Source organism: Alligator sinensis, unplaced genomic scaffold (assembly GCF_000455745.1).
Source record: "Alligator sinensis unplaced genomic scaffold, ASM45574v1 scaffold755_2, whole genome shotgun sequence".
In the NCBI taxonomy this organism is placed as follows: domain Eukaryota; kingdom Metazoa; phylum Chordata; order Crocodylia; family Alligatoridae; genus Alligator; species Alligator sinensis.
In genome coordinates this window covers 2386789-2402247 of record NW_005841883.1, presented here as the reverse complement: position 1 = coordinate 2402247, position 15459 = coordinate 2386789, and the positions used below count along the sequence as shown (strand labels likewise).

The 15459-nt window shown below is 45.5% G+C and overlaps 1 protein-coding gene across 2 annotated transcripts in view; it reads left to right on the top strand.

Moving 5' to 3' along the window:
- Positions 1–1843: 1843 nt before the first annotated feature.
- The window catches only part of GOSR2 (golgi SNAP receptor complex member 2), a 16224-nt gene continuing 2608 nt past the window's right edge, over positions 1844–15459 (top strand). The window contains exons 1-5 of one of the 2 annotated variants that reach the window (XM_006017661.3): positions 1845–1980; positions 2814–2878; positions 7268–7376; positions 8960–9092; positions 12991–13131. In XM_006017661.3, the coding sequence (XP_006017723.1) occupies positions 1952–1980; positions 2814–2878; positions 7268–7376; positions 8960–9092; positions 12991–13131 (477 nt within the window). In that variant the 5' untranslated portion in view covers positions 1845–1951. Of the gene's footprint in view, positions 1981–2813; positions 2879–7267; positions 7377–8959; positions 9093–12990; positions 13132–15459 lie in introns of both variants that reach the window. The other variant, XM_025196707.1, reaches the window with a different exon arrangement.

Here is a 15459-nt window from a genome sequence, read left to right as displayed (position 1 = left end):
TTCTGTCTCTTCCATTACTTGTTATAGAAACCCTAAATTTAGCATTCAACTAGCAATCTTGCCAATAATACATAAAGAAAAAGGGAAAATTTTGCTTGCTGTAGATACATGCCAGTACAGCTTGCTGTAGATACATGCAAATGTTTCCGTGTAGACACACGGAAACATTTTTTATCTAGAAAAATGCCCTCAAGGAATGGGGGCAAAAGACAGAAGGTAAGACAAGTGCCAGCAGCTCATCAAGATCCTTCAAACTGGATCAACATGCTGATTTCAGACCTGCCTGAGCAAGATGCTTTCCCAAGGCATGTGGTACCTCCTCCCCACTTCCCTGCATTATAATTGTACCAGAAAGGCAGTCATAAGACTGCAGTATCCATTGGTTGAGAGGCAGCTCTGCCACTGTGTACATATCAGTGCCAAGTTCACAACCCCAAAACCCACCAATTCCTTTTGGTCAGAAAGCTGCACTGCAGCTGGTCACGTGAGGCCTCACTTCATTCAGCCCAAAACAGACTGTACATCAGTTTGGTCCCTTCTCAGGGACAAGCAATAACTATTTGTGTAGGATATCATTTATGTACAGTCATATGATTGGGAACCACTAACTTCATCCAAGGCTTTCTCCTAGGTCTGGAAGCTCTGAAGGCATGTGGGGCCAGCAGGGGGTTGGATTAGATGAGCTCCTGGGGTCCCTTCCAGCCCTAATTTTCTGATTGTATGAGGGGGAGCACAAGGAACACAAGGGAAATGCTCAGATGGAACAGGGTTTGTTTGGCTCCCTCACTGTCAGTCTCACTAGGCCACTTTGTACTAGTTGAGTGGTTCTGTCATTATCAGCAGGTGTCTACACGTGCACATTTACTGCACAGTAACTGAAATTACTGCGTATAGGCACGTCTACATGTGCACACCTGTACTGTGCAGCAAATATGGTAATTTACACTGACTTGAATGTAAGTTTGATATCTCTGTCATGCAGGTATCACATTTACACCCAATTAGTAACACTGTGTGTGGGCTGACTTGAGTTTATACACAGCATTAATGCACTTTAACACCTGCATGAGTAGACACTGGCCTATACCTGCTTACTGCGCAGTAAATTTACATGGGCGTAAATGCACGTGTAGACACGTCCAGCGAGAAGCAATTAAAATAATAAGATGCCGTTTAAATTCAAGTTATTTTTTGAATGTGAGGGGGGAAAAGCATCAATCCATCAACTCTGTTTTCATCATGAAGGTGCTGCTGAGAGTCTGTTTTCATTTGCAGAAAGAGTAAGGTGTGGTTTGCTGGGTGGCATGGGCCTATTTGATGCACAGTAGGAACACGGAGGGGCGCTGGCTCCATGTCAGCTCAGTCTGTGGACAAATAAAGACAAGTTGTATTTGACTGAAAGTCAAAGGTTCAACATGCGTGCACCCAGGAGCACGAGCTGGTGCTCCTTCCCCAGGAAAGCATCAAGAGGCAGCTCCCAAATCCGCCCCCACCCGCTCCCGATGGCGCAGGCCCCGCTCGCCTGTCCCGCTCCCAAACCGGCCCTCAGGCCGGAAGCAGCATCAAGCTGCACCCGCGCGACCGCCCGACCCCGCGGCCCCTCCCCCGCGCCTGCGCACTTCCTCCCCCGCGCTCACGCCGCTCGGTTCTGAGCCGCCCTCCGATCACGTGGGGGCATCCCCGCACCCCCCAGCAGGGCGCTCAACCCCTGGCCCGCGAGCCAAACGCGGCCCCGCCCTGCCCTACCCTCAGCGCGTCGGGGGCGGGCCCCTGGCCCAGGCCGGGGCGGGGCGGGGCGGGGGATGTTCTGTCCGCGTCGCGCCTGACGTCTGCGCGCGCAGGCACCTCGCAGGGCAGCCTCGGCGGAAATGAGCAGGACCCCGCCGGAAGCCGGAAGCGCGTTGAGGTGACGTGTGGCGGGCGGGGGGCCGGCAGCTGTGTGGGTGCCGCCATGGAGACGCTCTATCACCAGACCAACAAGTGAGCGGTGGCGGCGGGCTGTGTTGGGGGTCTGTGCGTCACGGCAGCCGGGCAGCGCTGGGCTCGGGCTTCCCCCCGTCCCCCATGGGCGATCTACCCCCAGAGGGCCGCTCGGTGACAAAGCAGTTAGTGACTGAGCAGCAGCTGGAGGGGCGTCGTGTCTGCCTGGTCTCTCCCCCCCCCGGGGGGAGGCAGGGAGAGGAGGCGCGTGCAGGCTTGGCAGGCCTCGGCAGGAAGGCTGGTCGGCCGCTCTAGCCCTGTTGCTGCCCAGGAGAAACCAGGGTCCCCGCAGGCACACGAGCAGCTCCTCAGTGAAGGGTGAGGGGCTGCGTGGCACTGGGTGCCCTGAGAGGGAGCTGGGGCAGGGTAGAGGCCTGGACTAGCCTGGTTCAGTGGGGAGTGTGAGGGGGCTATAGCTGGCACTGGGGCAGGGCTGTGCCCCCTGGCAATTACTGCTGTTGAGAGGATCCCAAGGCAAAGGTGCTCCCCGAAAATAAATGGCAGCAGCAGCAGGACTGAGAGGTAGCGACGCTGGCAGGGAGCCCTGGTCCCTTTGCCACGTGGCAGCAAGGGTGAAGGTGGCCTGCCTGGGAGCCAGGAATTTTAAAGGACTCATGTGCAGGCCTCAGTCAGTCGTTTGTCCAGCTTCCCAACCCATCAGAGTCCCTTGCGGGCAGGGCCGAGTAGAGGGAAATCCATTTTGCACCTTGCTTTGAGTGTTATGTTTTAGTGTGTGTGTGTGTATCCCCCCCCCGCCCGTTCTGTACTTTGTACTGGACAACAGTCTGTTTGAATAGCAGTTGATCCATATTGTCCTTGTGTTTCTTTGATAGGCAAATCCAGGAGGTCCAGTCTTACATGGGACATCTGGAAACCTCAGACAAGCAGTCTGTGCACTGTGAGTAGCTGAAGTGGGTGGTTCAAGTCCAGTGTGCATGTGCGCTGAGTTTCTTTTTGTCATTGAACCTTGAACTTTTGCGATTCCATTAGCTGTACCCAATGCAATAAGTTTAACCTTTGGCAACTTTTATATTCTGTTTTAGAAAGGCAGTGAAGCAAAGTAGGTCAGACCCAAGTTCCATATGATCCAGTATTCTCTCCCCAGTAGCAACCAGCACCAAAGGCTCTGGACCAGGGTGGAAGAAGCTTTCATATCTTAGAAACCGAACAGGCATTTAAGCAGGACTCCATGTGTTTTACTCGTATTACGTAATTTAACTCTGTGTGTGTTTATATAAATGTCCAGCCCATTTGAATCATCCTAAATTCTTGGCCTTGCAATCCCATGGCAGTGAGTTTCACAGCTTGCTTACTTGCATGAAAAGTGTGGTGTTTCTGAATGTCTTTAATGTCCCCTTGTTCAAGTGTGTGGAGACAAGGAACAGGAACTCCATGCTCTCCTTTTCCTAGATTTTTATGTACTTTTGTCACATCCCCACTTGTCTGTTTTCTAAAGAAAATAATGCCAACCCCTCCTTTTGGGTTTAACAGGCTCTTGTCTATTCTCACTTCCTTTCTCAGAACCAGCCATGGTTCTAAAATAAGTTTTTTGAGATGGAGGGCCCCTCATCTGCTGCACACAGCAGCCAAATGAGGGGGAACTGTTATTTAAATCAGTGGTTCTCAACCTTTGGTACCTTGCGTACCGCCTGCTGATTGATGCGGCAGAAGTGAAACCAGAAATCCAACCGTGGCAATTCTGGTTTCTCTGCTGCAAGCCAAGTCCCACTTTTTCCTCGTGTACCACGGCCCAGGGCAAAGCAGCCTGCGCGGGGGCCCCCTCCCTATCTCCCAGCACACTGACGCTGGGGAGTGAAAGCGGCGGGAGGTGTGGCAGCCAGAACTTCTGGCCCAAACAGGCAAAGACACCTCCAACCTGCCGGGCGGGGGTTGGGCCAAACTAAAAACACAGCACCCGCATACCCTCTGCCCATGTCTCGCATACCCTCGGCTTTGTGTACGACGGGTTGAGAAACACTGACTTAAATAGCAATATTATATTTTCTATGTTATATTTAATCTCATCCTTTTGCATCCTAATATCTTGGTGTTTTCAACCACAGGGGTTGTCATTAAGATAGCTTTAGAAATGCCAGGGTCCCTTTCTTAAGGTGATAGTTATTTTAGAATGTGTGGTTGGGGTGGTCAGCCTCCGGCACAGGCGCTGCAGGGTCACCTGCACTGCATTTGGAAGCTTGGCTGAGTCTATCCCAATTGTGTAGTTGGTCCAATAAAAGGTACCCACAAAAATCCTTGCCTCTGGGATGACCAGTTATATTTTATTGATATTACTTCTCTAAACTTTAGCTTTCAGACATTAAACATATCTTGGTACCCTCACTTCCCTTGAGATCTGAAACCTAATTGTGACGGTGTCGGCCTTGTTTAGTAGATCATCTGTTGTTATCTCTTAACTTCTCAGTCTTTGGTCAAGACAGCTTTTCCTCTGCGTGCTGTTGAGCAAGCTATTCAGTGGAACAGTCACTTTGTCCTTTTCTACCATATGACCAGTGTCTGAGTGCAGTTGCAGTCCCCGTGTTATTTTCAGTTTGTTACTGTGCTGCCTCTTTGCTCTCTGAAACGTGTTCTCATTTATTTTCCTGATATGAAGTTGAGGGTATCACCCTTTTGACAGTTACATTCAGGCCATGTGTGTGTTATACTCATGTAGATTCATTTGAGAGATCATGTAGAACAGGGTGGTCAAACTCATGGGCTGGACGAATGGTGTAGGGCCAGTCTGCAGGCAGGATTAAATTCCCAGGTCCCCTCTCCTCTTTGGCCCTGCACCCCCAGCGTATAGAATCCGATGCCCCCAGACTAGCTGGAGCAGGCATTGCACTCCACAAGGTGCCCACTCTGGCTGGACTACAGTACCTGTGGTGCTTCCTCTGGGAACCATGGCACGCACAGCACCTACTCTAGCTGTTCCAAGACCCACTTGTAGCGTGGGTCCTGGAGCACCTGGAGTGGGTTGGCATCAAGTGTAGTGCTGCATTCACTTCAGCTGGTCTTGCATTCGTGCTGCACACTGCCACCTGTGCAGTGCAGTGGCTGTGGAGGTCACCACATGCCCATGGGGCTGGGCTGGTGTTTGCCATGCTCTATGTAGGTCTGCTCAGAGACAGGGGCAGCACTAGGCGTCAGATGGCAGGGTTCTGTGGGTTGGATCACGCATTGTGTAGAATCTTTTCAAGTCAGTACTACTTCCCCACCTTCTAGGCTTGTCTCTCATTCTGTTATAGCCACCTTTTGCAACATCTCCTTGATTTCTGTCAGGTTCAGGTCATGTATTGCAAAGCCTCCTAGCTCATTTTTTTTTTTATGGTCTTGCACTTCCAAGTGGACCAAAAAGAGCTATGAGTCTTTGTTTTTATTTAATTTCATATGAAACTTTCTGCTCTCTTTTTGCCTCTTTTTCAAAATCAGGTTTCAGTCTTGTTCTTTATTGTATAAGAAGCTGCTGTTACACTAGTCTTAGTTACATAGCCAAACTGCTCACTGACCATGGTCCTGTATCACAACTAAATCCACCAATCAGCTGGGTTCCCCACCCTGGCCTTGGACCCATCTACCCAGTCATGCTTGAGCCACCATTTGCACAACCCAAAATGGGTTGGCTTTTCCATGCCCCCACACTCTGGCTGGCTGCCTCAGTGCATGCATAGGTTACCTGTCCCTTAACTGTGTATCCCACTTTTCAAGAGTTTAATTTTCCACTCGGGTCATGTCAAAATGGTTAGCAAGCAACACTTTTGAGTTGCTTCTGTGGCCTGTTATTTGTGTGTGCAATGTGGTCTATTTGGTATGTGGTTATTCGACTTGTGGTTCTCTGTAGAGCTTAATTCTGAATGTGCATCCCCAAAAGGATGGCTGGTGGCCTGCACTAATTAGACTAAACAGTGAGTGAGTGAGTCTTCTTGGGGCCTCATCTAAGCCATGGTTTAATTTTTTTTTCTTCTTTTTTTCCACCCCCAGGTTTGCCCAGTCAGCAGTTTATCGACCCTAAGAAATGGTCTCCCCCCATCTTTTTTTTCAAAGGGCTGTATTGGCAACCCAAGGTCACATGACTCTCAACTGGGATCTCTAACCACACCTTGCATACCTTTGGGATGTGCTAAATTTCAGGGCAATTCAAATAGCACTTCAGAGATGATAGAAGGAAGTCTCTAACTGTAGTGGCCTCCAGTCTGTACGATGCTTTGAGAGCCTTGAATGACAATTTCTGTATAGAAGCACGTGGGTTTTATGGAGTGGATGTAGGGTTTCTTTGTCCTCTTCTGGTGCAATGTTTTTAGATGTTTTCAAGGCTGCTGGCCGACGTTACTATGATCACACAGTTGGGATTTGAAGAATTTTATGTCTGGTCCTATAAATCAGGGAGCAGAGAGAAAATTCCTCACATCCCAATTGTGTGACTGCCAGGGCATGCAGCTGAGGATTGGGAGCTTCCTAATCACCAGCTGCCCTACAGGGCTTTTAAATATCCCTAAGTGCCAAGAAGCTGGGACTTCGGGGATGCCCCCTGCTGACAACCATCTGATTGTCAGCAGGGTGCAGCCCCAGGTCCAGGACACATGCCATATTGAAAGTTGAATACAAACCAGCCATGAAAATGTTTCATGTTTAGTAGCTGGTTTGCCATTTTATCCCACCATTAAACTCCCTGAACAGGCAGTATGCTACAATTTATCATGTGATTTAGGTCTTAACTAGCAGAAGGACTCGTTCTTCACCTGGGTCATTACTTTTGTAATTGCAGTGTTTGTTTATTTTTTAGTACAACATATTTAGGTCAAAATATTGTTTATTTTTAAAGAACTTAGTACAACATATTTCACATTTAATATTTAACGTGGCACGATATTCCAAATGACATCCAAATTAATTATTTTTATTGTAGAACTTCTTTGTAAGCAATGTTTGCAGTGTTTCCTGTTGGTGATAGTATATACAACCCTCTTCAACTACCAGCTCTGGAGCAAGCCACATAACTGTCCGTGTGAAAAGCATTGTTCCCTTAAATAGTCACTGGAAGCCCCAAAAAGGGTCAAATGAATAATAGCCTGCCTATAATTTTTCTTCAGGTGGTAGTCAGTGATTTTGGAAGGTTTAGAATAGATAGGTCCAGTCTTTCTCAACTTATTAGCAAACATACATATATACAAACATACGCTTAATTTTTTTATATATATATATATATATATATATAATTTCATTGCAATGCATTGTGTGTTTAGTCTTTTCCAACAACTTGGTTACTTCTCTTTTTTTTTTCCCTTCACAGTGGTAGAAAATGAGATTCAGGCAAGACTAGACAAAATATTCAGCAACTTGGAGCGCCTGGAAATCCTGTCTAGCAAAGAACCTCCTAATAAGCGGCAGAATGCCAAACTGTAAGTGTTTGTTTTCCCTTTCCGTGATAGTGCTTTACACTTCTGTGGCTCCTTCCATCAAAGGGTCTTGAAGCACTTTATAGACATGTGTCTTATTCCTGTCCGTACAATCAGTGGAATTGAGGCATAGAAGGGAAGTGAGTTCCCCAAGGTGACACACTAAGGTAGTGTTAAAGCCAAAAGTAGTACCTTGGACTCTTGTGTTCCATGCTGTAATCAATAGATTGTACTCCCCTCTTGCTTTGAAGAAGATATGTTGTTTCATAAGGGAATTAAGTAGCTTTTATAACTTCTCTGGCTGTTTTCAAACTGGTGCCTAAACTGAGGTGATCAGATTGTTGGCCCCCCAGGCACATTTTAAGCATCAGGTTACTAAGGATTGAGGGTTTTTTGGTCTTTTTTTTTTTTTTTGCTGATTTGGCCAGCCAGCTCCAAAAGGTGTGGTATCCGTATATCCTTATCATAAAACATATGACCTTGAAGAATTTACAACAGGTGAGGAATACTCTGTATTACTTCTAGATCAGTGCTGCTATTAAAGATGAATTTTTTTAACCCTTCTAAATCTCACTTTCAGCTTGTTACATGGCCATTTTTAGGGAAGAGTGTTCCAAAACAGACTTGTTTTTCTCTTATGCTTCTTTGGAATGGCATGATGGAAGCTGTATTTTTTGTGTCCACCCTGTAGATGTGGAAGACTTGAGAGTCTTTTCAGTCTTGGCAGCCTGCTTATTAGGTGACTTCACTGTGACTTGGGATCTGTAAGGATATTAATTTGAGAGAGATTTTAGTTTGAGGTGTTGATCTCCTGCTTGATTACTGGTTGTGAAAATTAACATTTTTCTTTAAATGATGTAAAACGGGGGTCACCAACCTGTGGCCTGTGGGTCATTTCTGGCCCCTGGAGCCATTTGATTTAGCCTGCACATGTGAGTCTTTGGTAGTGTTTGGTGGTGGGCATTCACCTTGTGCTGCTCTGGAGAGGAGCACCAGTGGCAGGCCATCTCCTGCCAGCTGTCTGCCTCTGACCTGAGCTGGACATTCTGGTCCTCAGCCTGAAAAGGTTGCCAGCTGCTGGTCTAAAATTCTTGCCAGGTACTCTTTTTCTCTTGGATGTTCTTGCTCCCTTGAAAATCCCAGCTTTAAAGACAAAGTATAATAAAAAGTCAGACGTTTGTGGAACAGCATCTCTTTTCACTAGTAGTGAAATGACTCACCTGGAGTCATGGACCAAGAAGTAAAGGAGGTAAAATTGTTCAAATCTTAGAATTTGCACAGATCTGTCTTAAGGAAGGCTTATGCGCTACTCTGAAGAGAGGATGCATGAGGCAGCTCAGGGTTCATCCTTTGCCCATTTGTAAGTAATCGCATACCTGTTTTGCTCTGAACTGTGGCATGAAATTTTGGCTTCTGACACTTCATTGACTTTTCAAAGACAAGTTAGGTGAGGACAAAATATTCTTTTTAGCATTAGTTGTACTCTAATCTTTAATGCCCTGTCTATCACAAATTAAAGACCAAAAAAAATGCTACCTTATGTTGCCTAACCCTGGGATTTTCCTCCTCTTTTTGATTCTGTGTAGCCGAGTTGACCAGCTCAAGTATGATGTCCAGCACCTGCAGACAGCACTGAGGAACTTCCAGCATCGCCGTTATGCCCGGGAACAGCAGGAGAAACAACGAGAGGAACTTCTGGCTCGCACGTTTACCACTAATGTAAATATTCCTTGCTCTAGAACATGGGGCAGTTCCATAAAGCATCCACCTTATCCATTTGAAAGGGGGAAGCATGGGGTTAGGATTTGTGTAAGATGCTGCAAATGTATGTAAAGATAGAAAAGGTAACACTGGGCTTGGGTAGAGGGCAATTTACAAAGCAGAGCCAACAACAGAAGAGGAATAATTGCTCTAGAAAAACTTCCCTGCTTTTGCTCTGTTCAGTGATATGTTAGCTCATGCAAGCACACCAAAACAGGACTAGGTGTTGGCTTTGAAATAGTATAAAATTATTTTTAAAAAACACTTCCTGGGAGCTGCAGTATGGCTGGAAAGTGCTATCATTTTGCAGTGGTATTTCAGAGCTTGGATTGGCAGTGTTTTGCAGTGGGTAGCTGCCTCAGTAGAGCTAAGCTCTGAGCACAGGACACCTCCAAATTGGCCTGCTCCACCAGAGTCAGTGCTTCCCCCTGCAGTGTTGCCACCACTGTTTCTCTCCCTGCCACGAAGGCAAAGCTACCCCCCCCCCCAATTGCACACACCGTAGAAATGCCACTGAAGCCCCCCCACAAACACTGCAGAAGCCCCTAGCTCCATTGGCTGGATAAAATGGCTTTGAGGGATAGATGTGGCTTATGGGCCAGAGGTTGCCAGCCCCTATTTTAGATGCATCTGTGTCAATGAGTTTTAATTTCTCTAGGGCAGGGGTGGCCAATCTGTGGCTCTGGAGCCACATGCAGCTCTTTAGAAGTTAATATGCGTCTCCTTGAATCTTTGCACAAGCACATGGTGACCTGCTTCCATTTGGAAGCTGGTCACCGTATGCTTGTGCAAAGATTCAAGGAAGATGCATATTAACTTCTGAAGAGCCGCATGTGGCTCTGGAGCTGCAGGTTGGCTACCCCTGTTCTAGAGTATTGGTTGGCAGAACACAGGAACACTCTTCCAATTGCTCAAATGATTCATAAGTTTTCTCAACTTTTTTAATGGGTCTGAATTGGATGGAAGCAGGTTTATGTTGCTCTATCTCCCTACTGTATTGTTACTTTCCAGCGAGATGCCAGCTGCACTGCAGAGGCTCAAAGTACAGCTCTCCAGCGAGAAGTTTTCCCAATGAGAATGTGCAGAGAAGTTTTCTGAGCATCACCGCTGGGTCACCCTTTACTTTTTCTTCTCTAGCTCAGGCCTGGTGCCATTTTTGCTAGAATGATAAAATACTATTGGTTTTGCATTTTGGTCCTGGCACCCACTGGTTGTAAAGGGACAGCAAATGATTTCTCTAATTCTTGACTTGCAGGCCAAAGCAAAAGGCTCAATATAAAGTTTGTTTGTAGCAGTGTAGTTGGCCACCGTGGAATTATAAATGAAACTTTAATTGAGCAATGCCAACTTGGCAGCATCTTAAATTCTCTTAAAGAATTGAGTTCTGCAAATGTGGGCATGCCAGTAATTAAATTTCCTATAGCTAAACAATTTTTCTTTTCCCAGTAATAAGAGAAACCCAAATAAGAGGAAACTGACTATAGAGGATTTTCAGTAGAATTGCTCATACATAGGACTGTCAATGTCAACTGAAGTATAGAGAGAGATTCTTCCTTTGAACTGTTCGTGATCTTTTCAGGGAGATGTGTAACAATAAGTTAGAAATTCAAACAAATATGAATTCTGATTTGTCCTTTGATTAGCTCTCAATTCTTGCCACACATCTTCAAATCCATAAAAATGTTTAAATAGCTCTGACGCACAATTTTCCCCCTGTTATCTGTAATGTCTTATGTAGTTTTTTTAAGAGAAAATGTGAGACACAGGCATGTGACTAAACCTCGAATCAAGCTCTCTTTAACTGATAAAATAGGACTCATAAAAATGATAACACTGCCTTGGACATTTTCTTTAATTCAAAGGTACTTAAATATAGCTTTTATCCTAAAGATTTTCCTGATTTTTTTTTTTTTTTTTTTTTCTCCCAGTAAAAAAATACTAGCAGTGCAGTTACAACATTTTATGGCACCTCTTGGACAATGAACTGACTGTCCCATGTAAACAAAGTTGGTTTTTTGTTTTGTTTTGTTTTTTAATACCATGAACACTTTATTCAGCTCCAGAGCCAAATAGAGCTCTATCAGTCCTACTCTTCAAACACTTTGACCTCCCTCCTTAAATTCCCATTCTGTTATTCTCTTTCCATTTAAAGAGAACTTGGAATGAAATTAAACCCCTTATTCAGCATTCTTCTGTAACCCAAAGATAAATGTAGGCAGATGGCAAATGCTAAAATCACACATTAAAAGCATCATCAGCACCTTAATACCTTGCTGTGATAATCTGCACAATCTGTTTAGGATTAGTGGTATGGATTCTCTGGGTCTGTGTTGTTAATTAGTGAGAGCCACTCACCTAAAACATACTGCTTTTCTAGACTCTAGGCACCCCTAGGAAAATGTCAGCTCTTTGTTTTCACTTGTTTTTGACTATGGAAAAATAACAGAGCAATTCTTCTATTGCACAGACCTCAAAGACCACAACAGGGCAGAATCCACAGTATCAGAAACATCCCAATTTGAAATCTACTCATCCTCGTGAATCCGGTGTAGGTGTTTGCACACCAATCAGTGGTAGTATTTGTATGGCACCCCCTGGCACCTTTAAAAGGTTCTTTGGGCACCACAGTTGAGAATCTCTGCTGTACGCAAGCAGCTTTCCCTCCTTCCTCCTACTTTACCACAACTGAGATTGTTATTCATAAAACAAGATGGAAACATGGAAGATCCATCATAATTCCTTCTTTCTTGCCTGGCTTTTTTTTTTTTTAGCTTTTCCAGTGACTATAGATTCATGGTCTCTGCTTTTTTTTTTTTTTTTTCAATGTCCAGAAGAGGTCACTGTGTTCACCTCTTTTACAACAAAAGTCATAGATCTATCAAGTTTCAGGGGTGTACTTGGTAGCCATGTTGGTTTGAGACAAAAAGACATACAAAAAACTAGAACTAGAAAATTGTCCTTTTCTGCAAGCTTTCCAGTTGGTCTAATAAAAGGTATCATTTTGGAACCAAGAGTTCTAGTTTTTTGTATGTCTATATATCAAGGTTTTCCCATAACAACAGATTTTAGGCTTCTACTTGAGCTAGAACAACTTTTTGGCAGGTGCGCCACAAATTAACCCCCACACCCTTCCCAAGTGCCACTCCAGTCCCCTGGCCAATGCTGCTTTCTGCTCCCTGTTCCCTCCCCCCTCTGCCACGTGCTGTGTAGAGGGCCTGTGCCACTTGGGCACACATACTGATTGCCTACCACCAAACCAAGGCATCTCTCTGGGGGAAAAAAAAAGAAGTCCAGTCTTGTTTTGAAAACTTCCAAAGACAAATCAGCCCTGTCCTTAGGGAAGTTTGGTCAAAGGGTTGATCGCTCTCAATATTTCATCTGCGTTTGACTCTAGTGTGAATGGCGAGCTTCAGCTTCCAGCGATTTACATCTTGTCATGCCTTTTTGTCTTAAAATAAAAAGGAATCTATTATCTATTTTCCCCTTGCACTTATAGACCTTTGTAAACTTCCTGCTTGGTGATAAATAATGTTTCTTATCATAGTGCCTTTCTCACTGTGGCACTAAGAGTGGGATTCTTGGAATTATTCCACTTCAGCTGTATTTTTTTCCCTTGTAAGGTCAAACCAGAGGATCACTTTTGAACCTCTGCCCTTAAGATCTGTCAGTGTAGGCTTGTCTGAACCCATTTTTCACATCAGATACATAGTTTCCTCCAAAAATACCACATGCAAGATATTATCCTCTCCAAATCCTATTCAGTTTTGTCTTGAATGTCTGTGTTTTTGGATCAAACCATGGGTGTGGGACTGGGAGTGAGCAGCAAGGTAACCAAGACACTGCATTTCCCCCACAGGACTCTGACACCACCATACCGATCGACGAAACATTACAGTTTAACGACTCCCTCCAGAATGCCCATCGTGGCATGGATGATCTTATTGGCAGTGGGACCAGCATCCTGCAGGGGCTGAGGGACCAGAGAATGACACTAAAGGTGGGGGCATCCCTTTTGCCAAAAGGAGTCCAAATTTCTGCATTTATGACGATGAAGCCATTTTAATTAAACCTGAGAGCTTTACATTCTAGCACCCTGTAAGAAGTAACTTTTAAATATTTTTTGAAGACAGGATGGACTAGTAGCTTGGATAGAGCACTAGAAACTGGGATCTTTTGCTGCAGCTGGGCTGTAGTGGTGTAGTGATCACTTTCTTATAGCCTGTCTAAGCACCTGCTGTAAAGAGGGAGAACAAAATACTAGATTGTAATGGGCACTTCTGGTCATACTGCACAAGCACAACATCCCTTGTCAAATTTGTCTCTAACTGTAAGTGTTCAGAGTGGAATGGCAGGGATACTGCAGGTTAGTATTGAAGAGTAGTGAAGTTATGAAGTGGTGCATAGTGTCCCTCCACCCAATGCCAGTGTTAACCTCCTGCTTTCACAGGCTTCACATCTTTCCTGGATTGAGAATTTCTCTTATGTTTTCATGACTGTGCTTTTTATGTATTTTTCCTTAGAGTTTGCCTCACCATAACCTTTGTAATGTCCAAGATGCTGCTTGTTAACATTTTAATATTCTGGCAGAGGTGGCCCCAGCCCAGTCTTCTCCATGGATGTTAGAATGAATCTGGGGAAAGTCTGGACTACTTGACCTCCTATTTCTCAAGTTTAGATGGATGCAAGAAGAGAACAAGTATCCCAAAACCAATAAGGTCCTAGCTCCTTATCCAAAGGATATACCTGTTTCTCTTACAGTAGTAACTGAACAACCTTCTTTTTTCCCTGCAGCCTTTAACATGCTAATTTAAAAAGCCATGTAATGGGTTTCTTTTTTCCAAGAAAGGCAAAATTAAATGCTTCACTGAAGCATGCTTGTGCTTTTTGGCAGTACCATCACTTAGCAAAAGAGCATGGAGTTAGAATAGGCCTGCTAGAAACCAGCAGAATGCTAAATTTCGAAGTGCGTGTGGTCCAGGGTTTTAATGCGAGTTATCTGGGGAGGAATGGGAAAGCCTGATCAGGTCTCACCAGCTGAAGAGAGGAAGCTAATTTCAATAAACTGAGTAAATACCCATCCATACATAACAAATACCACTGATATGTTATGGTAGGAGTATCAAAGATATGTCCCCTAGAGCAGTTTCACTCTACCTGTGGGACTCCTAGAGGTGCCAGGAGTTTGAGGGTAGGGTCTGACTCCAAATTACAACGTATGCAGCCTCACGGGATGCATATTGTGGGGGCAGGGTAAGCAGTGGCTGTGTTAACCACTGTGCTGCCACCCCTCACCCTGCTATTGGAGATGGGTCTTAATTCAGTCCCCAGGGAGCCCTGTTGTCTGGATCTAGCTTGGGGGGCTGGGCAAATCTGGCACCCCTGTGCCTCCAGTATTGCAAATCTGTTTGCTTTACAGATTATGGGTGTAACATATGGTGTCCATTCAAACATGGCTAGATTGGTTACTCTCCAAAACTACTTCCACATTTGTTAATTAGCACCATTTATTCTCTTGAAGACACAGGATTTAATTTGACCAGTGAGGCTGAACTGCCTAGGATGCCCCCCTACTGTTCAGAGTTGAAGTGTGATGGTAGGGTATTGTGATGAAAACATCATGCTACTCTCCATGCTTTCCATATCCCAGTGCTAAACAACTTCAGTCTGAGTTCTTTCCTTTGAGCCAAGAGGCCTCTCTGAAGATCTCTGAAATGCTGATGTTCTACTAGGACCTGGAGCATGGTATATGTAACTAGATCTATTGTGATCACCGGAGGTGAAGGCCTCTTCTTAGAACCCCTGATGCACAGTCTCCCTTGCTGTGCACATGTGGTTGCATCAGAAATTGGCCAACAGAAGCAGACACACCCAGTATGTGAGCCAGTGATGTAGTATCCTATCCATCTACCTGCTGAGCAGTAGGGCTGTGTGAAGCTTCGGGTGCTGATTCGATTTGGAGGAGATTCGACCTGATTCGGTGGCCGAATCTCCAAATCCGAATCGAATCAGGGGACCAATTAAAAGGTCCAAATCGATTTGAAGCTCTCTGAATCAGTTTGGAAAAGATGCCAAAAGCTTTGGCAATTTGGGCAGTCCCTGCTAATTGCAGCAGAGAGCTGGACCCGGACTTGGACCTGGTAAGTAGGAGGCAGGGGAGAGGCGACCACGGGGGGGGGGACACCTCTGCCAGGCCCCATCCCTGCCCAGCCCCAGCTCCTGGTTGTTTAAAAAAAAGCCCTGACTCATCGGCTCCTGCCAGGCTGGGGGGCGATCCCTGCTGTCCCATGCTGCATGGGGGCTCTGCCACGAGCCCCCCCGACCCCTG